General features: G+C 43.2%; 4 protein-coding genes across 6 annotated transcripts in view; 2 read left to right on the plus strand and 2 right to left on the minus strand.

Annotated features, from left to right (window-relative positions):
* si:ch211-212k18.5 (sal-like protein 4) overlaps positions 1-5,166 on the minus strand; it is a 5,952-nt gene extending 786 nt beyond the window's left edge. The window contains exons 1-2 of the mRNA XM_026327825.1: positions 5,091-5,166; positions 99-3,454 (exon numbers count right to left, since the gene is read on the minus strand). Of these exons, the coding sequence (XP_026183610.1) occupies positions 99-3,454; positions 5,091-5,166 (3,432 nt within the window). The remainder of the gene's footprint in view (positions 1-98; positions 3,455-5,090) is intronic.
* Positions 1-10,035, plus strand: part of ccnb1ip1 (cyclin B1 interacting protein 1) — a 15,449-nt gene extending 5,414 nt beyond the window's left edge. The window contains exons 2-5 of the mRNA XM_026327899.2: positions 8,209-8,513; positions 8,627-8,773; positions 9,170-9,344; positions 9,869-10,035. Coding sequence (XP_026183684.1) covers positions 8,211-8,513; positions 8,627-8,773; positions 9,170-9,344; positions 9,869-10,035 — 792 coding nt within the window. The 5' untranslated portion in view covers positions 8,209-8,210. The remainder of the gene's footprint in view (positions 1-8,208; positions 8,514-8,626; positions 8,774-9,169; positions 9,345-9,868) is intronic.
* Positions 10,036-10,786: 751 nt separating this feature from the next.
* On the minus strand, positions 10,787-14,647 carry ttc5 (tetratricopeptide repeat domain 5). The gene is made up of 10 exons (XM_026319029.2): positions 14,561-14,647; positions 14,384-14,468; positions 13,549-13,681; positions 13,244-13,455; positions 12,716-12,866; positions 12,475-12,566; positions 12,175-12,378; positions 11,554-11,768; positions 11,296-11,440; positions 10,787-11,211 (listed from the first exon to the last, which is right to left on the minus strand). The coding sequence occupies exons 2-10, from the start codon at positions 14,426-14,428 to the stop codon at positions 11,092-11,094; spliced, it is 1,317 nt and encodes a 438-aa protein (XP_026174814.1). The 5' UTR covers positions 14,429-14,468; positions 14,561-14,647; the 3' UTR covers positions 10,787-11,091.
* Positions 14,648-14,841: 194 nt separating this feature from the next.
* mettl3 (methyltransferase like 3) lies at positions 14,842-21,863 on the plus strand. 3 transcript variants are annotated; one of them, XM_026319008.2, is made up of 12 exons: positions 14,842-15,066; positions 15,666-15,856; positions 15,957-16,409; positions 16,522-16,697; positions 16,943-17,156; positions 17,250-17,437; positions 17,542-17,580; positions 17,682-17,790; positions 17,995-18,060; positions 18,166-18,278; positions 18,358-18,501; positions 21,398-21,863. In XM_026319008.2, the coding sequence occupies exons 1-11, from the start codon at positions 14,964-14,966 to the stop codon at positions 18,470-18,472; spliced, it is 1,767 nt and encodes a 588-aa protein (XP_026174793.1). In that variant the 5' UTR covers positions 14,842-14,963; the 3' UTR covers positions 18,473-18,501; positions 21,398-21,863. The 3 variants fall into 3 exon arrangements, with proteins under 3 accessions (XP_026174793.1, XP_026174803.1, XP_026174783.1); XM_026319018.2 differs by having other exon boundaries at positions 18,358-18,489; XM_026318998.2 differs by lacking the exon at positions 21,398-21,863 and having other exon boundaries at positions 18,358-18,670.
* The last annotated feature ends 2,503 nt before the right edge of the window (positions 21,864-24,366 follow it).

Genomic DNA, 24,366 nt, shown 5'->3' on the forward strand with positions numbered 1-24,366 from the left:
AAAAACACAACATTATTTAAATATTTGCATTTTATAAAATCAAAATCATTGACTGTTGATTTGGCACAGTGTTAGTCCTAACTATTATCAACTCTTACCTTAAGCCCACTGCGGCTGGCATATGCCTTTCCACACTGGGAGCAGCTGTAAGGTTTGTCTGGGCGTGGAGGCTGGTTCTGTGGTGGCGGTGCTGGCTCACAGGGTTCTGGATCCTCTGAAGATTTTTCTGGAACAACATAACCCTCCTTTATTTCTGTGTCTTTCTCTGGCTCTGGATCCAACTCTGGCAGAGGCTGACTGGGTGTGTTGGTCTCACTCTTCTCTTTTCTTTGGGCATCATCTCTCTCCTCTGGCTCCTGTAGTATATTGCCACAGGCCCCTTCTGCTTCTGGGATAGTTTTGGGGCTAGTGGGAGGGGTGACTGCTGGTAAGGGATTCAGAGCTTGGGATTTTAGGTTAGAATGGCAACTTGTAGCATCATCATTATTGACCCCTCTATGAAGTGTATCATATTCAACTTGAGGCTTGGAAATGCAGAGCGAAAGAGGGGTGTCATCTGCGTCTGCATCTCCATTCAATGCAGCTGAATGAGAACTGCCTGAGGGTGTTTTGAAAGGGCTGGTGTTGCCCAAGTCAATGTGGACCTCTTCTTCCGGGTACATAGAGCCATTCATAGGGCTACAATCAACTAGGGCGTTGTCTCCGACACACAGGGGGTCCTCGGCTCCTGCTGAGGGGGCATTACGGGTCAGAGGTGGACTTAGACTCTGTGTTGAGCCCTCAGATTCTTCGATCTTTACAGAAATGGCATCAGCAGCTGTGGATTTCTTAGAAATGGACCCTGGGTTGAGTGCATTAGTCTGAGACTTGGAGCCTGTTGTTAAGGCCAAAGGGAGGAGTTGTTGGGCTTTAGATGGGGAACTGACAGAGTCATTCTCACCCTCATCTAAGATGGCACTTTCTGCACCATCTTCAGGTGGGATGTCCTCATCAGGTGGTATTTGCCCCCCTAGGTGCAAGCGGATGTGGTGCTGAAGAACCAAGGCATTGGTGAACTTGCGTGGGCACAGCGGGCAAGAGTTCAGGGCACGGGCATTGGGTGGTCTTGCACGGTGAGTCGCCAGGTGGGCCCTAAGGCTACCCTTTGTAGAGAAAGAGCGACCACATAGCTTACAAGGGAAGGGACGCTCTCCCAGATGTGTGGCCTGGTGCAAACGCAGAGCTCTGGGGCAGCTGAGGACACGCAGGCACACTCCACACTGATTAGCAACCTGGGTAGTAGGCAGGGAAGGGGTGGTTGTGGTAGTTGTAGTGCCTGATCCTGAGACTCCCTGACTGGTCACTAGTCCTGCAGCATTAGCACTTGGACTTAGACCAAGAGCTGCTAACATTTCCCTGCGATAGGCACTGGAGGTGGTGGTCAGGTCGTGGCCGTTTGTCTCCCCATTGGCTTCAGCAGGTGTTTGCGAGGAGGTGGAGGGAGAAGAGGCAGCTGAGGATGTGGAGGTACCTCCCTGTGGTTGTTTTTCCAGTTTCTGGACCAGCCGCTGCAACTTGGAGGTGTCCGAGGTCTGGGTAGAAGTGGTGGGAGAGGATGAAGAGGTAGACGAGGTTGGTGGTTTGGGGAACGGTGGAAAGGGGAAGGTTAATTGATGAGTGGAAGTGAGATGAGAGCTGGATGGGTGGCCTGGGGGCCGGAGAAGTGCAAGGTGATGAGGGGAGGCACCGCCAGGAAAAAGAATCTTGGGGAGGTGTGCCAGTTGGGAGTAGGGGGAAGTTGGAGTATGGAGGGTGGAGTGAGGAGGTGTGTTTTCATCAAAACGCTGCTGCTTTGCTCCTTTGTACTGGTTTCCTATAGAGGAGGAAGATGAGGATGAGGAAGAAGGCAGCACAGTGCTAGATGCGCTGGCAGCAGCTGCGGCAGAGGCTCTGTTCAGCTGTAGCAGTGAATGAGCTGTGGACAATAGCGCCATGTCCACTGAGGGAGGCAGAGGTAGAGAGGAAGGTGAAGGACGAGTGGATGCACCAGACAGAAATCCTAAAGCCATATTCTCTGACATCCCTGGAATACTTCCTTTCACTCCATTAAATGATTCGTCATCATCAGCCCGCCGTTTTCTCCTTCTCTGGATGGCTCCAGGGGCAGATCCACTCTGCGTTTGCTCGGACAGTGCTGGGGGAAGCAAGGAGAGGGACAGCTCTGGATTCTGCTCTCTGTGTCGAAGGAAATGAGCTTTCAGGTTTCCTCTGGTTGTAAAACGGCTCAAGCAGACCGGACACTGATAGGGCCTTTCACCTGTGTGTGACCTCAAATGGATCTGGAGTGATGAATCACTGCTCAATACTTTCCCACAAAATCGGCATACATGCTGAGGGCGCCCTGACAGGGAGGCAGGAGCGAGAGAGGAGCTGGGCTGGAGGTCTTGGGAATGACTGGTAGCAGGCAGGGGTGCAGTAGGGAAACTGACACTATTGCTGTGACTGAATGAAGAGGTGTTAGATGATTTCTCATGGAGGTAGCGTGGTGGTAGGCCCAGTGATAAAGACAGTGGGTGTAACGAGGCAACAGAGGAGCTGATAGTGGATGAAAGAGTTGAGGAAGAAGAGGATGATGAGGAAGAGGTAGAGGATGATTGAGCTCTGGTGCCGTTAACATGTGAAGTGCCTGATTTGGAGACAGCTGGCTGGGGGAAGAGGGAAGATGGAAGGCCAGTCAAAAGCGATGAGGTCGTGGTGACTGGAGTGGCAGTGGAAGGATGTGTTGGTGATGAAGACGCCGCTCCTGTAGACTTCTGGTTGCTGTCTCCACTACTGGTCTGTGTGTCATTATCTTGACCAAAGACAGCTCCACCAAGTCTTAAAACATGCCTACAAATCTCTTCTGTTATCTGCATCTGGTGGATTTGCCTCTGCTGTAAAACCCTCAGCTCCTCTAGGAGTACTGCCAGGGTGGGCGGTACCTGAATCTGTCCCTGCTGCCCCAGAGAACTGGAAGACTGATTCTGAGCTGGACTAGAGCTGTCCCTGTGAGGTGGCACAGATGAGGAGGAGGAGGAGGAAGAGGAAGTAGTGGTGCTGGCTGAACTGGCCATTGGTGGTGAGATCAGGGTGGAATGAGAATTTCCTTGGTGGGACAGACTGTGGGAGCCTGAGGTTTGACCCGAGGGAGGAGGTGAATGAGTTTGGGAAGACAGAGAGGGGTGAGGAAAGTCTGGGGACAGGGACGAGTGGGTGTTTGGGAGGGAGGTGGTGAAGGGGGCAATGTGGCTGGGCCAGTGAGGAGGGGGCGAGCTCTCGCTGGGTAAGGAGGGCGCGTGGAGCCCACCAGGGGATGGGCGAGGGGCCAGGGGCGGCTGGCAGTCTTGGAGAGAGGTGGGGGATGAGGAGGAGGATCCTGATGAGGTCACTTCTGAGCCCAGAGATGTGGATGGCGACTTCATTGCCAGATGCTCATCTGTGGATTTACAGAAAAAGATGAAGGTAAAAACTTTTTGAAACCTCTCTTTCTTTTTAGGGCCATTATTATGCAACACACAGTCTCCAGTTATCGGTTTAGATATCATGATTTATAAAATCCATTTAAAATTTCTGCTTCAGTTGCAGTGTGTGTTTATTTCACTGCTCTGGGTTACAATTCACAAAGTTAGGTTTCGAATTTGTGTGCATACCAAGGGATTCAGTTACAACTTCAAAAGACATGTCTGCTAGGAAGTGGCCCTGAACAAGCAAATAAACAAGTGGAGGAACCTCCACAGTCTATGAGTCTTTGTAATGTGTTGTCTCAATCTGCGCTGTCCGGAGCAAAACTCCTCAAACATCTTGCACACACAAAAAAGCTTACAGACCACCTTGCTGCTATGGCAACACATTTTAAAGGACAATAGGCATCACCAAGACAACCCATAACCCCTCTTAACCCACCCCCTCCCGACAGCAGTTGCGTCTTTCATCTCCCCATTCACCCTTCCCCCCTTACGTCACAGTGGAGGTCAAGGGTCAGGCCATGCTAAGGGTTCTGGGCACTGTCCAGACCCTCTGATTGGTCAACTAAATCTGACCTCTGCCACTCACGGGTCAAATTCTTTCAGAATCTTGAATACAGAGAGAGAGAGAGTAAAGAAAAAAAGAAGGGGGAGGGTAACAACAATGGAGAGACAAACTAACTATTCCCACCTGGAGAGATATAGTGATGGAATGAAAGACTGTATGTCAATGAAATTCATGTGACTTATAGACAAACTTATGAACACATAATCAAAACTTTCCCTTTTTCATCTGTAGGAGTTTACCTGCGGAGCCTTTTAGACGCACGCACTTGAAGTTAGATCCCACTGCAACACAGTACAAATCTGAGAATAATCTCTCTATCCCCTCTGAATCTTTTTTCTCATCCATCTAAACCCCCTCACCCCCCCAACTGTGAAGGAGTATACAGTCAATGGGGTTGTGGGAGCAGAAAGAGAGAGAAAGAAAGGGGAGGGAGATAGTGAGAAGGTGGAAAATGGGGGACGAGGACTGCATAAGGAAGAAAAGCATGAACGTGGAGTGAAAGAAGAAGAGAATAGGAGGGTGGAAGATTAATCTTTACCAAAAACACTACTACTCCCTTCCCCCCACCATGCTCTCTATTGTTAACAAATAAGAGAGTGCTCTGTACTAGTCAAAGACCTCCAGCAGTCAGCGCAGAGCAGCCTGTTGGTTTCTAGAGGACGCACAGCACATGAAAATGGCCACAGATGTATGTTAGTTAATCCTGCTCTATTCACTTAACAGGGAAAGGTTTATTGGCCCCAGCCAAAGTGCCCAAGGCCTCTATTTAGTGGGGCCCATTTCAACCAATGACTAAACAACAGGGGTTTCTTTAGCTGACTAACTTATTCTTAAACTTTTAAATCAGGTGCGTTTGTTGGAGTGTAGCCATGCATACATAACCCGGTGAAAATCAAAGAAAATATTTTAAAGAGAGCTCACGAGTAATATATAGGCTATCTGTTGTTTTTGTTGAGACCTCTTAAGATTTTCAGATTGAAAATGAATTCCACATACAGTGATGAGTACCAGTATGCACACTCGTAAAGAAGGTTTCTCACCGTGTGATAGCAGTCTTGGGCCCCCCGGATCCGCGTTAACGAGATGCTGGGGCCGCTTCTGCTTCCGGCGTGACATGATTCACGGCGAGTCAGACAGAGAGGGGGGCATCAGTCGGTTGAATGGCACTAGGCACGTTTTTTGCGCACTTGGACGCGCTCCTGAAAGCATCCAAAGTTCAGATGTCGCTCAACACTCGCAAGCCGTTGGATAAAAAATACGAAATTAGAAAAAATGTTTAAATGTGGGAAGAGCGGTCTTTCATTTAGTCAAAACGATGGCATGGGTGTTTGGAAATCCGCAGGTCTCTGCACCCGTGTCATGTGAAGCTGCCGTCAGTGCGTGTGTGTGGCTGTTTTCTAAAGTCTCTTCTCCCCCCAAAACTTGTCCAATTTGCGCCCCTCCTCTAACACTGCTGCCCCGCTGCATGCACATACAGCGGACACACACACATATAAACACACACCACACACACACACGCCATACACACACATACAGACAGAACCACTCCTTGTTCCTCGATGATATTTGCATTTCAATGGCGTGTAACACACAGCATCCCTGGTTCTCCCTTTCTCTTGCTCCCCAGCTTTATTTTTCTTTACACACTCACGCAGCAGCTATAAACTTTCAATAAAACACGACGAAGGGGTGTCAAAGCCGCTGGATGCCTGAAACAAATTTAAAAGGGTTTGTTAAAATAATGATTAAATCATAGGCGGTAATAAAATGGGTTAAATTAAAAACACATCTAACAGGTGATTTATCCACCATCTATCCCAGATGTACTGCACTTACTTTTTAATGCTCAGGTGGATAAATAATAAAATCATAGCTGTAATAATTGACTGGCAGGTGGTTCCCGTTAAAAGAGTCAATATCAATCTTCCTGCTGGTGTTATTGTGTCAGATAAAGAGTGTACAGGCGATATTTTCTACTCTTTGATTTCCACATAGGTCCAATTGTCAACAACAAGTGTACTGAGTGGCTGTTGTGTGCAAGTGGGGCCACAGAGCCATTCCACATGCATGCATGTATTTCGTGTGTTATCACCAAAGGCATAAATCCCCCTCCCGACCCCAAAAAGCATCTTACACTGGAGCTCCATTTAAAAGGCAGAGAATAGATGGGAATCTTTGACAATGGCGTGCTGGACACAGTTGAGTGAGCATCTCCCTTCACTCACTATGAGCCCCCGGATCCACTGCTGCACAGCACAATGCCCCTCTTTCACCCCCTCCTTTACTCCTGTACCACGTGGAGAAATGGATAAAAGAGAGAGAAAAAAGTGGAAGGAGGAGGGACGTATTTAAGTAGGTGTCTCACATTATATGTCCACTCAGAGAAAAATAGAGCATTATTTAATTTGGGGGAAATAACTGCCACATGGTTACAGTTTGGGGTGTTAAATCAAGTGACTGACTTCATTCAAGTGCATTAGTGTCCATTAAGTATAATAAATAATAAATATCAAATTGGATGGAAAGTCAAAGTCTAGCCTCCAATAGTGGAAGATGCACTAAAACCCATTCCTTAAACAAATCTGCACTAACACATTATAAACAATACTCCAATAAAAGCAAAAAAGTCAAGATTGCACTTAAATAAAAGTAGCCTAAGTAAATAGCCTATTATCATAATATGCTTAAACTACCAAAAATAACATTTATTAGTAGGTAGAATTCTTTCAATGAGTGAGTAACATTTTGCACCATCATAATTTATACAGTGAAATACAAGCATTTTAATATTGCATTTAGCCAGGTGACTAACCTGTATGCTATTGGGTAATTTCATCCGTGAAATGCATCAGATTTTATGAAGGTTTCTGATATAGTAGAGTGAAATTATGAAGTAGGTAGTACAAAATGCATATAGGCCTACACAAAATACTCACTCAAAATTTCTCATCATTGTTACAGTTTTATTTGGTTGTGAAATCTTCAGAAGTGCATGTCGATAAACTTTACTTTTCGCACTTTCAGGATTATGCTAAAACCATATATAGATGTAGGTTACAGCTCAAAATACAGCTCAGTTGGTTTAAATGTATTAGGCCTGAATGTTTTGCACATGATTTTTGTCCTAAAAAGACCTCAAATAAAGGACTTTTTGGCATACTACAGGTTAATTCTCATATTTATAAATTAATTTTGTTAGTTTTTTGTTAGTTTTTTGTTAGTTTTTACCATTAACAGTTTGAGTTGCAATCAGCCAATCAGATCCCAGTATTAACATGACGTCAACAGCTGCCACCCGCTGAGGGAAGAAATAACATAAACCGTGAGTGTGTTGTCTGAAACTAACATTAGTTAGAATAACGTTGTTTAATAAGAAAGTTATCCTGTTTAGATTAAGAGTTTTGTTTAAATGTGAACAGATAATACAGTTTTAAAAGTCAAACGTGTTTTTATAAAAGAAAGAAACAATTTAGCCTGAGAGCTAAAGCTAATGCTAACTTTTAATGGACGCTAGCTAGCTAACGTTGCTAGGTAACCAACTTACATAGATAACGTTAGCTAACAAGTCTTTTTCCTATAAAGTTATGATATTTGGAGTATTTGGTATTTTCTAATGTAGTACTTGATACTCTAGTGCTGACTATAAGTAAAAATGAATAACCAAGTGGAAATTATACGAAGTTTTTTTTTAGCTAGTTCCTAGATCAGTGGCTACAACTTCTAGCGTTAATGCTAATTAATTGACTCTTGAGTGGTAATTATAGAGCTGCTAACGCTAGTTAAATCTGTAACGCTAACTAGAATATAGCATGAAATTGATCTGTTTTAGGATTTTAGGATTAAAAAGGCCTGAAAAGATGAGTTAGCAGTAGTTTCCTAAAATAGGGTTTCAACACTCTTCATTTGATTCTTTGATTTCAAGTCCCAAATTTTCTATACAGTTTTTTTTAACTACCTGAAACCTGAAAATGTTATGTCTTAGAGAGTGACAGTCCCACTCACATGCTTGGTTTTGCTAAGAGATGTTCATTTAAAGACCATTCTTATCTGCTTTTCCTTGATGTGTTTCCAATTCTTAATGTATGTGAGTGTATAGATATTTATGTTACTAATCACTGTGTTTCCGTGGTCCCAGTAATGATTACTGTGTTTCTACAGTCATGGCCATGTCTCTCTGCGATGACACGCTCCTATGTAACTTCACAAAGTGTCGGACCAAGCTGAGCGGCTTCGCCTGGGTCACAGCCTGCTCACATGTTTTCTGTGATCAGCATGGGTCTGGTGAGTTCAGCCGCTCTCCTGCCATCTGCCCGGCCTGCTCCTCTGCACTGTCTGGAAAGTTGGACATTGTGAGGACGGAGCTGTCGCCCTCTGAGGAGTATAAAGCCATGGTGCTGGCAGGTCTGCGACCAGACATAGTACTGGACATCTGTACCCGTGCTCTGGCCTTCTGGAGCTATCAGGTGAAATATTTCTCTCTCTACATGTATAGTATATGAATATTGGGCAGCTCTATATCTGTGAACATCAATTGCCTGTTTGTGTCAGTCCTAGCTTGTCAGGTTCTTGTATACAGGTTCACCAGGAACGTATGTACCAAGAGTACAGTTTGTCAAGGGCTGAGGCACAGCTGAAGCAAATGGAGAAGGTGTTAACTCAGCAGAACCAGAGCAGAGAACTGGAGCTCACTGCCATGAGGGGAGAAATCACCTCCCTGAAGAAGGTAAATCACAATTTTTAAACTGATGTGCTAATTTGTAATCTCATATTTGAACTGTTTTCAAGTGTTAAGTAATTTATATGACTTTAGCATGCTCTCTGATCTGTTAAATTTATGGCTGGTCATTATCTACCACAATTACCTTGAACTTTGATGATGAAAAAAATAAAAATATAGTTAGAATCTGGTTGGTGGTATTAAGAAACATTTTTGTGTTGAGGTAAGGGAACATATGTTATGCAATTTTACTTTAGTAGCTTTAATGTTGAGGGACATTAGAAATTTAATGTTCAGGAACATCAGAAAGTTACTCACCTGAATTCTTAGTTTTTTTTAAGGACTTGATTTAGAAATGTATAAATTGAGAGGAATATATTTTAAAATCCTTGTTTCTGTCAGGTTATGGAGGAGTATAAGCGGAAGTACAGTGAGGTATCTGAGAGGTTGATGGAGAGGAACAGGCAGTACCAGAAGCTGCAGGGGCTTTACGACTCGCTGAGGCTGCGGAACATGGTGGTGGGTGTCGGGGAAAAAGACACACTGCTACAGCCAGGATATCCTGACTTCAACACCGGTAACAACAACAGTTTGAATTTAAATTACCGCCTTTCCAAGTTATAGAAGTGCTCTTCAGATGATAACGTAGTATATGAAATTTCAAAGGTCTTCTTATTGCTGTATGTTCACTATATCTGAGATTTTATAAACAAATTAAGGTGATAACAAACTAACTGGTGTGAGTTTAATTCTATAATGATAATGACTATAATCAGTTATGGTCCATAACATTTTGCTTGCAAAGAAAATCAATATATTTAATTCACTACAAATGGAATATAGTGTTTTTCTGTCTGAGAATGAAATGCTTTTAGTAAATCAGTTGTGGTGCTGTGCCCACACTGGTTAATGGGAAGAGGAAGGAAGCACAGAGAGAATAATGTCAAATGGAACAAAAGAAGACACAGCTGTAGGTGTGTTAAGAAAGTAGTAGTCATCAAAAAAACCCTGTAGGAGTAATGAACCGATTGTCTATGTCAGGGAATTTTTGTCAGTATAATACTGAGGGGCATCCGTCATCCTCCTGTGTTTGTCACACAGGGGTGTCTCAGCATGCAACGCCCCAAATAAGCCCTCGGTTTCCCACCATGGGCCGTGATGGGGATAGTCGATTTTTCTCCTGCCTGGAAGCCGATGGAGCCCAGACCTTTTTTCAGTTCAGCTCCCCTGCCAGGGAGAGAGGCCAGGTGTTCATCAAGAAGCACTGAAGGAACAGGTTTCGTAGTTACTGTGGGACTTTAATTTTACTGCAGTTATTCATGTGTTACCACCCTGTTCTGGTTTAGTAATAATTTAGTTGAGGGTTTGCCTTAAGTGCATTTTTGTGGTATTTATCATTTTGAACCATAGATGTGTTTTTGAACAACAAATAGGTTAAAGCTGGTGCTTGAATGCCACTTTTGTCGACTCATAAATTTGTGTTGTGTGTACAGTAAAAGTAAATACAAGGTTAACTGTCCAAAATATTAAAAAACAACCATCTCATTTTTGACTAATGAATTTTATGTAACTTTAACTTCACCATAACTTAAGGTGCTGCATTGATTTAAATATAGATATTAATAGTAGTTGGGCATGTACAAACTTAGCCAAACAAGAAACACTTGATTCCTAAAGCTGTCTAAAATAACCTGTGGGTTCAATGCTATTTAGGATTAAAAAAATCAGACCTAAAGACTAAATGAAAGCATTTCAATATTTTATCTGTTGTACTGTTTGCCTGTGTAGATATGTCACTATAGGAAAACCATGGGTGTGAATAAAATAACTGATAACTAAATTCCACTTCAGTTTGAAGGTTATCTTGGCTCACTGTCACGGCTTGTCATGGCCATTGTTAATCGGAACACCTGTGCTTTGACTGCTGTCCTAGTGTCTGCTGTGAAAAAGGCCTTTGGTTAAGTAAATATCACTTATTTGGACATTACTGTGAACACTTGTTTAAGGAATTACGCAGAATACTTGAGGCAAAAGGCTTTTTTAATGGTAAAGTGAAGTCACACTGGCATCACACTGTCACACAGGTCCATTCATTTACAAAAACAACTGCATGTAGTCCCCATAACAACGAAAATACAAAAAAGAAAATATTTATAAATATAAACAAACTGTCTCTTTAAAGACAGTGTAACATGATGACCTTTATTTACAGATCACATACAACAGGCACAAACTTTGTAATCTTCAATCCTTTAAAACCAAAATTATCTAAACTTTTCTTCCATATCCAGCAAAAAACGTGGTCATCTTTATTCTCACTCGACTCATTCACTCTGGGTCTTGTAGCTGACGGAGGCAGCGATCTGACTTTGAATGTTTTGTTTCTTGCCATTAACAATGAGCAGCAGCGGAGAGTCCACTCGTATACTTCTGAAGTCAAACGACTACCAGAGAGAAGAAGATGAACAGTTAGACAAGCAGATAGACATTATTCAGTAAATGCTGATCAACACACATGAGACACTGACCTTATCTTTATGCGCTATACTGTGTCGTTTGACCTGAGGTTCAGGTACGACTACACTGTCTCCTATCAGGACGCCCCAACTGTCTGCTGTATTGTATACCATCACCACTATACACGTCTCCTCACTGTCCACCATGCCAAATGTGCTACAAAAAAAGAGAATGCAAGATTTTACAACATGACTCCGAAAATGAAGAACTGCACTATCACACCAACACTGAAAGAAACTGTTCTGGGTTATTAATGACAAAAAACTCACAAGGCCATGTGACCCGCAGAGGCCAGGCTGAACACCACCTTGCCCAAGGCAGCCACACCTGTATTGTGGCCGTGTGCGAGGGAGGAAAATGTGCGAGGCTCCAGGCTACCCACACGGCCTGTGGGGGAACGAAACTGAGGGGAGGAGCAGGGACCTAAAGCTGACGTGTTGAGGCTAGAGAGCATCGTCCGTAATCGACGGGCCTTCACCTTCCCCTGAAGAGATGAGGAGACTGAAGGTTAGTGGAGAAAACAAAGACAGGCCTGGGATTTGCTGCCACCTTGTGATGAAAGAAAAAAAATCTTGTCATCTTGACATAATGCACACAAATGCCAGCAAACAGGCTTAAATTTATAATAACAAATATATTACAACATGTAACATTAAACAATGTAAAATAAAAGTAACGACCTATAATCGTGAGGCAATGCTGAAAGTATCATATACACAAACTTAATATAGAATTATTTTAATATTGACACAATTTCCTTTGTTGTTTTATGTCTTATTTTTTGTATCTTCCCTTTCACTTAAAATACAAATTGCTTTGTTGTGTAAATTTTCTCCAAAACTTCTAACAATGAATCCATGTGACTTTTGCAACCAACCATCTTGTCTAACCTTGTTCTGTATAAGTTCTGTCACTTTCTCCAGATACTCCAGCAGCTGCTTTTCTCTCTCTGGAGGTTCCTCCCAGCCCGGGTCGAGTGCTGCTGCTCGGCTATAGCCACCGAGCGCAGACCCGAACATCTCCTCGTATTGGAACAGAGTGGCTCGGTTGAAGTGTAGCTCTGGGTAACAAGAGGCAGCACTGTCCACTTTCTCCTACAAAGCAGTAAGATGGGAGTGTAATATTAGTGCATCAATGAAATTCTAACAGCAGAAACTTGGCTGTTGGTAAAAGTATATGTGTATACTCACAGACTGTGCATAGGCACTTAAAGCTTGCTGAGACAACTGTGGATTTTGGCCACATGTGAAAAACAGGGACACATACGCATTTCCCAGAATATCTGTAAAAACATAAATAAAAAGGTCAGGACAGAACACAGTCTGTGTAGTCACTGGTAGAATGTCCTTCTAAATCTGGATGTGTGTGACTACAGATGGAGCTCTGCCCAATTTCCTGTCATTTACCCTCATCAACCCTGACTCTACTCACACCAGGACGTCCCATCTGTGACATCGAGCTGGACAGCTTGTCGGGCCATGTCCACACTCTCCAGCACTTGCTTGCCATGCGCATCATTATCAGCTGCTGGCAGCTGCCTCAGCACCATGGACAGGTTGCGAAGAGACACTTTGTTCTTGCTCTGCAGAAGAGGAAGATAAAGTACAGACAGATGAGTTAATAAATAAAACCTAGCGTAAAAGATACGTAAGGTAAATGCCATAAATGTTTTCAGTACTTTCAGCGCTGCATGTTCACTGGCTCTAGTTCCAGATTATTTGTAATTCTACAACAGGGATCTTGAGTAGAAAACATTTATACTGAAATACTCCATACTGACAGAGACATGCTGCATTTTCAATCCTTTAAAGCAAATACTTTAATCACTTTTAGCATTAAAAATTTATTTTACAGAATAGTTCACATTTTAGCCCACATCATGGTATGTGACTCTTAAATTGCAGCGTTTTATATAAAGTCTAGACAGCTGAAATGTTCTTTTCTCCTTTTTTGCTCTACCTGCTGCAGGGCTCCAGTGAAGCAGTTCTTGGCACCATTCAGGTCTCCTTTTTTCCAGTACTGCTCCCCTAATGTGTTCCAGCCATCGACAAGGCTAGGCTCCAGCTTCACAGCACGGGAAAGGCACTCTTCTGCTATGGCACTGAAGTCTGGAGCTACATTCAGACACCTGCCTTTCTGCAGCAGAAACTCTGCTTTGTGCTTATATCGCTCTGTGGAAAATCATAAATGCAGAGGTACAGTGGATGTGAATGATATTCTGCAAACTAAAGACCAATATAGTGTTATTTTAATGCAATACTCACCTTCTTTCTCCTCCAGCTTCTTTAGTGCCTTCTCTAGTTCCTGTGCAACATCGCTTTGTTTCCTTCCAGCCTCCTCTACACTATGAGTCTCAAAATAGCAATCTCTGAAATGATAAAGTTCATCCACAAGCTCCTGTAATGGGGATGGTGCAAGAGAGTGGGGACAGATGGGGTAGATGTCAAAAACAGGTTTGTGAATTCTTACATTTTTCAGAGCTCAGTCTGCCTGTAGTACGATACTGACTTGATGAAAAACTAGGACGATCATGTGCCATTACAGATCCACTAATATTCCAATATAACAACATTTTAGTCGTCATGTCTAGGAAAATGTAATTTAACACAACAGACTATGTTTTTGGTGTGGCTGGGTTAATTAATATTTGCACATCCATCCATCATCTATTCCCACTTATTCCTATTTGGGGTCACAGGGATCTGCTGGAGCTATCCCAGCTCTCTTTGGGTGAAAGGCAGGGGTACACCCTGGACAGGTCACCAGTCCATCACAGGGCCACATAGAGACCAAGGGTGGTTAGATGCAGACTAAATGCACATAACATTATAAGTGGTATTTTATCTGGGAGTCAACATTTAGAGTTATTCTACCCACAGAATAACTTAAACTCTTAATAAATAAGGACTCAAAGAACCTCAAATCAGAAATACAGATTGGACACCACCTCAATCTGTTGTTATAGTAACGAGGAGCTGTCCAGCAGGCAAAACAACATACAACTCAAAACCATTACCGCATGAGAACAAAACAAAACACGACGACTCCAGAAACCCCGTGGATTTAAATATTAGTGTGAATAAAACTGGCCGGACTTGCTTTTATGATCTGCAGCTCCTTGTCTTCCACTTGCTCCTCCGCCATCTTCAGCTCCGAGCAGTAGCTAAGGGTAACAGAGAAGCGGCTGGAGTGGAGCAAAAGGCAACAGGTTATGAAATAAGTATAGAAACTAAACCTCTGGTGTTAATAACGCAGCAAAAAACGACCGTCTCTTACACAAAATAACACGAATGCAATAAGCTTTAGCACAGGGGAAACAGGCTTTTAATTTCAGCGACACCGGAAGCTGGTGTAGTCGGGAAATGATTCCGATGAATGATGTTGTGAGAAAATGAGCATATTAGAGTAGACAAATTCGGAGCGTTTATATCACAAAATGCAAATGTTGACACCGCCTAATCAGTGCATTATGTTACATTTAATTGTGACAAAATTGCCACAATAATCATTAATTCACGAAGTACCACCGAGCCGGAACTCTTCAATCAAGTTGTTGGTCCGACACTTATTTGGATGTACCATACAATCTGAGCTCCTTGGGGGACGCGCTGAGGCCTGAAACCCGTTACACCCCTCCAGTGTTTTTGTGGAGTGTTATTTCTGTGAAATCCAGCTCGTCATGTCGGACACTTGGAGCAACATCCAGGCTCACAAGAAGCAGCTGGACTCTTTGCGGGAGAGGCTACAGCGCAGGCGGAAAGACCCCGCACAGCTGTCCGCGGGTACGCTCAGACCAGACTGAACCAGCTTGGCCTCAGCTAACGATTGTTTTGGTTTTAATGAATCAGTGCACTGATCTTCCAGTTAATAAATTCACTGTTTGTTAAGCTAACTTACAAAAATATAGACAAATGCACATTTTTTTCCCCGATACCACAGCAATGTCCACTTTTACAGCAAATTACTTGATTAATCTGTTAGTCGATATTTTAATCAAAGGCTGATAAAAAAACAAGAAATCCTGTCAGCCTCAAATATTAGGCTTTTATATTCCCCCCGTTGCATTTTATAATACTGTGTAGGAGTTTCTTGGTTTAGTGTTGGAGCATGCCATCTTGGACACTGATGGATCTTTTTTTTCAGACATTTTCTAAACTAAAATAGTATTTAATTAATCAGTAATAATAAATATCTTTCAAATTGACGAATATTGAGAACAATCACTATTTGCAGCTTTACAGCAGATGTTAGTAGTTCTTAGTTATAATAATTTAACTTGGTCAAAAGTGATCGGGTAGCTGTAAAACGTGGACAATGCATTATCCTGCTTTAAAAACACTTTCACAGTTAAGTTTCTCTCATTCCTTCCCCTCTTGGTCAGACGGTGGCAGCAGCACTGATGGTTCCACAGTCAGGAGTGACAGTCCAGCTCCGTCGGCTTCCTTCACTTCTCAGGAGGAAACAGAAAAACCACCAGACCCTGAGCTAGAGAAGAGGTTGCTGGGATATCTGTCTGATCTGAGTCTTTCACTACCTATAGACTCCCTTGCCATCACGAATGAACTCAACAGTGTGAGTTTAAGAATATGTACCCAAGAGTTTTATCAAGGAAGGTTATCTTGTGGTCATTTTAACTGTACTTCATTATCTTCTGTCTAATTCTTGCTCCCAGTCTGAATCGCCTGTGAGTCATGGGTGCATCCATAGTCTGCTGCTCAAATTCTCCGCCCAGGAGCTCATCGAGGTCAGGCAGCCCACCTCAACCTCATCTTCTACTACTTCCTCCTCTACAGTCGTCGTAGCAGTGGACCACACAAAACTGTGGGCTATGATCGGGTCTGGGGCTGGATCCCAAAGGACTGGAGTCAAGAGAAAAGCTGAAGACCAAAGCCTCAACAAAAGAGCTGCGGGCTTCTCGCCGTCACTACAGAGCTCTGCTTCTCCTCCACACTCGTCCTCTACCTCTCTGACGCCGGCTTCCTCTTCACAGCTGGTGGGGTCGTCGGCATCGGGGAGTGGGGCTGACAAGAAGGGGAGGAGCAGTAAAAGCCAATCATCACATGTCGACATGGAGATTGAGAGCCTCCTGAACCAGCAGTCCACCAAGGAGCAGCAGAGTAAGAAGGTACGAAAGATGATTAATTGGACCAGTTCAATTTTCAGCCCCTTGAAACTGACATAGAATAGTTTAGAGGTGGTTACCGTCTTGAAGTAATATGGACGTTATTTCTCTATAGGTGAGCAGAGAGATTCTGGAGCTGCTCAATGCCAGCACTGCCAAGGAGCAGTCCATTGTGGAGAAATTCCGGTCTCGCGGCCGCGCTCAGGTCCAGGAATTCTGCGACCATGGGACCAAAGAGGAGTGTGTGCGCTCAGGAGACACACCTCAGCCATGCACCAAGCTACACTTCCGGTCAGTACTTAGCTGTATTTACTCATTCTACAGTGGATATCTCAGACAGCACAGATCTGATTGTTATTGGATGTGGCCCTGCAAACAATTTATCTTTCATTAGATAAAATGATGAATATGGATTGAACTGAAGTGTTATTCAGAGTGGCCTTAATTTCTGTGGTTTAGTTCTGATTTTTATTCAGACCTGATGTTCAAATGTTTCTGCAGCTGTTTTACTTTTTGCTGTGTGTTTTCTTGCTCAGTCGCATCATCAACAAGCACACAGACGAGAGCCTCGGCGACTGCTCCTTCCTCAACACGTGTTTCCATATGGACACCTGCAAGTATGTCCACTATGAGATCGACAGCCCTCCAGAAGCTGAGGGGAGTCTGCTGGGACCCCAGGCTGGGACCACAGAGCTCGGACTCCATGCAGAAGACAGCGACAGCAACGTTGGCAAACTCTTCCCCGCACAGGTGAGGAAAATATGAAGTGAGAAGATGGGGTAGGATAGCAAGAGACCAATGGCGGATTATAAAAATATCTTGACCTTGTGTTTTTATCCTCAGTGGATCTGCTGTGATATCCGCTACCTGGATGTTTCTATTCTGGGTAAGTTTGCTGTGGTGATGGCTGACCCTCCGTGGGATATCCACATGGAGCTGCCGTATGGTACGCTGACTGACGACGAGATGAGAAAACTCAACATCCCCATCCTGCAAGATGACGGCTTCCTCTTTCTCTGGGTTACTGGCAGGTAACCGGAACAATCTGAAATAGTCTTGAGATTATTAATATCTTGCCAGTCAAATTTAGTTTTTCTGCTCAGACTCATTGTCTATACCCCTCCCCTTTCCACAGGGCTATGGAGCTGGGTAGAGAGTGTCTCAGTCTTTGGGGGTATGTTTTTCTGCCTGTTGACTATAATTCAGTCATTTGGTTACAACGTCTATCATTTCTAATGCATTAGCTGTCTTTATTGCTTTATTCTCCCCTGCCAGCTATGAGCGAGTCGATGAAATTATTTGGGTGAAAACTAACCAGCTTCAGAGAATCATCCGCACTGGTAGGACAGGCCATTGGCTGAACCACGGGAAAGAGCACTGTCTGGTATGTTTACATGTCTCTGCTCTTAAATGTCACTCTGTACATATTTTAGTCTCTGCTATATATGGATGAACATGCAACATGTACTTCAGGCTTGAGGAAACAAGATAGTGAGTGAGTCCTGGATCATTTTATGTGAGCGTGCCTCCAAATGAAAAGGTAAATTAGAACTGTATAAAAGATACCATGTGATTTGTTTTTCTTAAGGTGGGTGTAAAGGGAAACCCTCAGGGATTCAACAGGGGTTTGGACTGTGACGTCATTGTGGCCGAGGTAAATGAATACAGATCTTTTATATGTACTGTAGTTCACCCCAGCTGATTCCTGCAGTCTGACAAGGCTCCTTCTGAAATATCATTTTCCTTCATACTCTTCTAGGTCCGCTCCACCAGTCACAAACCAGATGAGATCTACGGCATGATAGAGAGGCTCTCGCCAGGCACCAGGAAGATTGAGCTGTTCGGCCGACCACACAACGTCCAGCCCAACTGGTAACAAAACTTAATGGTTTAATTTAAAGACCGCCTACATGTGCCGAATGTGTTTTTACCCTTTTTGTGTCTCTCGAAGGGTAACTCTAGGAAACCAGCTTGATGGCATCCATCTCCTGGATCCTGAAGTTGTGGCACGGTTTAAGAAGCGTTATCCAGACGGCGTCATCTCCAAACCCAAAAACATGCAGTGATGGCCATCTGCGGTCAGGTGTCCAGAGATGTTTGTACAGACACTATTTTTGTTTGTTTTTATACCAGTGAACTAATTTTTTACATGAATATTGCAGCCATGTAAATTACATTTGTAGCAAAGTATTATAATTTCTTTACATTTCCGGATATAACAGAAGTTCACATTGATCATCAATAAAAACACCGGACACATTTTACTGAAAGTTTTTGTTATTTTGCTAGTAAATAATAAAGTTTCTTTTCTTTTAATGTACAATACTTTAAAATTTGCTGATAACTGGTTTGAATCAATGGACAAACAGCAAAGTTTGATTTTTCACAGTCACGTGGGACCAGTGGTTACATTCATATAATAGGCAAACAGAACGAACCCTGTTCATCCGACAAATCCGCAGATAGGGTTTGTTAAAAGTCAGTACAGTTTAAAATCGAATGCAACCAGAAAGAAAGAAAAAAAAAATGTAAAAAAGAAGGAGCTGGAGCCGAAGCTGAGCATGACTGACAAAATATCTAGTAGAAAAGCATAAACAGCTGCTGAACATCCTCAACCCTCATCTGGAAATTTTGTACACGGTATCAACATGACTTATTTATTAGCACTATGTTTAGATTAATACCGTATTTAAAAACAGCCTGTTCTTTTCTGTTGTTTAGTAATTTGACTGTTAGTGTGCTGGGTTTTATGTCTTAGGCCAGACTCAAACAGTGTCAACATTAGAGTTGTGATTCTGGCTGCTAATACTATATTAGACAATACAGGTATTTATTGTCATATTCTCCCACTACATGTTAACTCCCCCGTCCTGCTTTGTGAAACCCCTGTGTCCTTAGGCCATAGTATAATTGCCAAATTGAATAAAAGACTGTGTCTTTATACCCACAGCAGTGGCCATTAAACAGATACATAAAGAAATAGTAGAAAAACAAACAGAAATATAATGCACATGTTGGCGGTGAATGCTGTAAACATCGTCTTCTCTATTATCAGTGTTTTGTCCATTTGGGCAGTGGATCCACTCTGTTTAATCTCATGAAATGTTAACACACTGAGTGAACACAAAGTCTGTTGACAGCAAGGACCTGCTGGTTAAAATGTGAACTGTAGCTGTGCACAACTACTGTTGATCACATCTAATGGTGATGATGGAGGCATTTGCTGAGCTGTCAGGGTCTCAGGTCTGCATCAAAGGCTCCGAGCACAGGTGGGAAGTGGAAAACTTAACCTCCTCTTCAGTAGGTGGCATCCACTGCATTGATGTTGCTGTCCAGCTGATGTCTGAAGGACAGCCGGGCCTTGGTGGAGAAATAGATTTGGGAGCTGCCTGCTCCTTCACTGTCACTTCCACAGGATGTCGTGGAAGACAGACGTGGCTTTGCCTCCTCTGTGGGAACTAAATGAGGGAAGACAGTGCATATATGTAAACCAATGGCATTTAATCTACACCTGATTGTCTTTAGTTTTGCTTTTTAGTTATTTCCCCTCACCTGCCACTGGGGGGCACTGTCTGCTCTTGCAGCGCTCTTTGCAGCGTCTGTAGAAAGGAAAACACTGCAGCATCTTCACACCCATGACAGATGTCTGCAAACAGAGACAAGTGAACAGAGCCATGAATATGAGAGTGTGCAAAAAATATATATATATTGATAGGCAAAAGCACTGAGCATAAAATAGAACATTTTCCTGATGCTCACTTGTCCCACACCTCAGTTTTAAGCTGTGTTATCACACTGACAGCAGCCCTGCGCGTGCAGGCCCTGCTGACAGCTCCTTGTCTCCTCATCAGGTCACAGTTTAATGGAATTATGATCCTGCACTTCAGCAACATGATACCCTAATGTAAGCTGACATGGCACGGTGTCCAAGCAACCAGCCAGTCAGTCAGTCAGTCAGCATTCATAGGGCCGTCATTATATCATTATCCCACACGCCGACTAATCCTGGTGAAGGACGTCAATGGGCTACGGCACCCAGGGAAATTCATGAGCCTTCTCTTGGTGACTGAAAACACATTGTGCTTTAATGTCAGCTGATGGGTGCCAGTCATGTCTAACATTTAAAAGCATTTGTTTTTGTAATGTTCCTGCTCAGGCAGCTTTTATTCTTCGCATTGTGGCCTTTCACCCATTGTGTTTGGCAATAAAGCTCCGCTCAGCCTTGACCTGAACTTAGACTGGCACCTAGCTACATGCCCCTTCTTTGATTTACACTGCAGCCCCTGTAGCTTCAACTCACTGAGCAACACGTTCATCGAATTCATGGGAGGATCGTCCTTGTATCTGTGGCACCTCTGATAAAGTCAGGGCCCCTGACTCACAGCAGCAGTGAGATGTATTTGCTTATAGTTAAAAAAGGATATTTTAGTCTAATCAGGTTATGAAATAGGTCATGTGAAATAGAGTGGGGGGGGGGGTACTGTTTCTGATGCAATTGTGCTACAAGAGAAAATAGTTTGAGAGTAGTTTTAAATGTAAAGTACTAGCTGAACAAATGCAGATGTGCTATATGCAGTATTTAACTTTTTTTTTTTTTTTAAATCAGTTGTAGGGTGACTGCATGAGCTGTATGGTTTTACACCAACACAATACATTCCAGTATTTCCTCAAAGAGACCTGGATTATTAGATCCTAGTTTTACCTTTTTATTTTAAAAAACCTCTAACAAAAATAAGGCAAAAACACAAAAGCTGACATGTTATCTAACCAGAGGGCGGATAGAGACCAAGAAGGAATCCTAACAAAACACAAAACATGGCCAGCAGGGTCTGAAATAAACTGCTTGATCTGTTCTCACTCATGGGTGAGATAAGCCACTGAGCTGTATTGTTCATTAATCACAGAGGCAAAAGAGCTGGTCACCTGATGTTTGCTACACAAAAGAGAGCAGTGTGGGGTTAACAACTTTTTCTTTTTTTCTTTTTTTTCAGTGTTTACTGCTGATCCCTCATGCTGCTTGAGGACTTTGCATGGAGACGTGACAGCGCGCACATATGCAGAGTAACAGAGCACACTGCTGTAACACACAGGCCAGAGGAGAGGAGAGTGTCCACTGAGTGAATAACTGTCTCTGATCTTTACTTCTGTATTTCTATAATCGTCTAATGTGCCTCCTTTCTGTGTTTCAGTCAGGTGTGGCTCTGAAACACTATCCCACTTTTACACACACTGAGGCCATTATTGTGAGGATAATTTAGCCTGTGAGATGAGAACATGCACTATAGCACACACTGCGGAGAAGAAAGAACAGGGACAGCACAGACAGACCAGCCCCCAACCCCAGCATAATTTCATTCACACAGAGATGATACATTTTTTGTACATTAATAAGTCAGCAAACACACACTTTTTGTGGGATGAAACAAACACAACGCCAATGCCTGGGTCAGTGGTGAGGAATTTTGGACTGAGATCATGATTGGCTGTGGGGGTCTGGCAGCTCCCAGCAGCTTGGGAGTCGGAGGAGGAAAAACAACCTCAGATGACAAAAAAGAAAAAGTGCAGGAAGAAACAGAAGAGGGAATGTTAAAATATAAAACTAGGCTGGAGAGAGTGAAGATTTGAGACACAAGTGGACTGGTGCTCTGAACTTGACCTTTATTTCCTTTTCTCCTCATGATTTGCAAAAAGTGCAGGATCCAGCCTGCAGGCAGCTGATGTCAATAACATGGATTTTGCAGTTTTACTTGGTTCAGTCAGTCATGACCTGCTGACAGAGCTGAACATTGCACAATCCCTGCAGTGAAACATTAGCGAGTGGCTTCCAGCTCATGATTTGTCATATGTGACATGCGCTGCAAAGCTTGCACAATTTTCAGCGCATGTCTGTCCTCATCTACCTGTTGAACATGATTCTGACATATTTCACTGTAACTTTTACCACCCACCTCACTAGTCCACATTCTGTCCACGTTCAGCTCCTTATCTGCTTTGTAAACTATGCCAACAGAAGCAGCAGAGCATATATGCTCACAGTAATGTGATCACTGTCTTCCCACAGGTCCACATTTCCACAAAAACTGCCCTTTCCGGCCAGGACCTGGGGATTTCTGAAGAAAGCGCAGTGTTGTGCCGCTGTCCTCGACACAAAGCCTCACACAGACCTGCCAGGCTGGTTAACGCACACACATGTACCTGCACAAGTATGTTTTTTGTCCATTATATACCATATCAAAAGACGTGTGTCCATTTAAAGCAACATACAGTGCCTTTTCATTCATCATAATACTAATTTCTACAGCTATGAACAAAGCAGACGTGATAAGGACTTAACTTTGACCAGCGCCATGAATCAAACATCATCAGTAAAAACTAATTGATTGTATGAAAACTCACAGTGATCCCCCTCAAACTTACACATCAGAAAATAAAACTTGGTTGTTGGTGTTAACTTGGTTCAACCATGTTTAATCATGTGCTTTGAAGCTTAAATCATCAAATTTGTGCCACCCACCCAAAGACAGCCTGTCATTTTTGTACACTCCCTAAAAAGTTAATTCAGTTTCATTTCACTAAGATGACTACTTCTTTGTTTATTTGGGGAAGCGCTCGTGCACGCGGTGGAGGCCAAGGTGCGCGTGCATGTGCGGGCTGAATGAAGCTGCAGATTACAACCTAATCTGAGCTGTCACCCGGTGCACTGCAAACTATTACAGACGTGCCTGTTGCCGTAAGTGGAAGAAGTCAGCATTTCCTGATTAGTGGGAAATATAACGCGAGACGTGGAGAGTTTATAAATCCCGTTATCCTCCCACTAAAATAGGAGGCTGCTGTTAACCACAACAATAGGAGATTTATTCATGGACGCGGAATAAAGTTTGACAAGTGCCTTTCACTGAGGCTCTCAACATACCAGACGCTCTTATCTATGACACACCTCCTGCTCTGAAACCAAAAGAGCAACACTTCAGTTGTTTTGATTAGTGTTAATTGTCAAGCATTATACTCACCCTGACCCTTTATTTCACCCAATCAGAGCTTTTAAATTAAAAAAGTGTAAAAAATAAGGTTTAATATAGGTTAAATGTTCTTACCTACCTGCTGAGATAAACCCGGGAATGAAAATTGGATCTTCCCAACAAACTTCCAGCTACAACACGACTGTTCTTGTCTCTCCCCCTGTTTAAAATGTGGTTCAGTGCGTTTCCCCAGGAGCGCGTCCTGAAATGCACGTCCTGGTGCGTCCTCGTTGTGGCAGTACGGAAAGGTTTCTGTGGCGCTGGGGGAGGCTGGACTTTAAATAGCTAATCCCCGGAGCGCTGAGAGGGAGGGAGCGCACACGCCTGCACCCTCCCCTCCCTCTCAGCTCCTTTCCTCATTTGGTGCGTCTCTCCCTGCCCGCTGCCGTCTGCATGCGTCGCTTTGTTTTGCCTCATCCACATATCTGTTGCTAAAGATAACACATATTTTCATCAGAAATAGCTTGTGCATAAATAGCTACTCCTTGTAGTGAACAAGTCATTGATCCATGTGTTATACTGCTCTTATAAAATTACTCATAAATCCATAAATGGTGGTGATTTTACCTCTGCAACTATGATCAAGAAGCTGTTATCACATATTTGTTTTTGTTTGCTGATGAGATCATTATTATTATTATTCTTGGACCAACTTAGAGAGGTCAGAGGTCATCATCATCATCAGCAGGACTTTCTACTTTTGAACTGTTTATGATTTTCTTTCCCTGCTTTAGTTTACTCGTTTTAGCAGTCCTTTAAATAGTCTGCTTTTGTCTGTTTTGTTTTGTAAATGGTGTTGAGCAGTTTTTCCTGTGCTTAATAACCAGACTCTAACTAGACTCCCCACAAAAGACAGAAACACATTTTTGCCAATGAAAATATGATGCAAAGGACACAAGATCTGACATAATTTCATGCTTAAATGGGCTGGAAAACCAAAG

The sequence above is a fragment of the Mastacembelus armatus genome, chromosome 18, assembly GCF_900324485.2.
Source record: "Mastacembelus armatus chromosome 18, fMasArm1.2, whole genome shotgun sequence".
Lineage (NCBI taxonomy): Eukaryota > Metazoa > Chordata > Actinopteri > Synbranchiformes > Mastacembelidae > Mastacembelus > Mastacembelus armatus.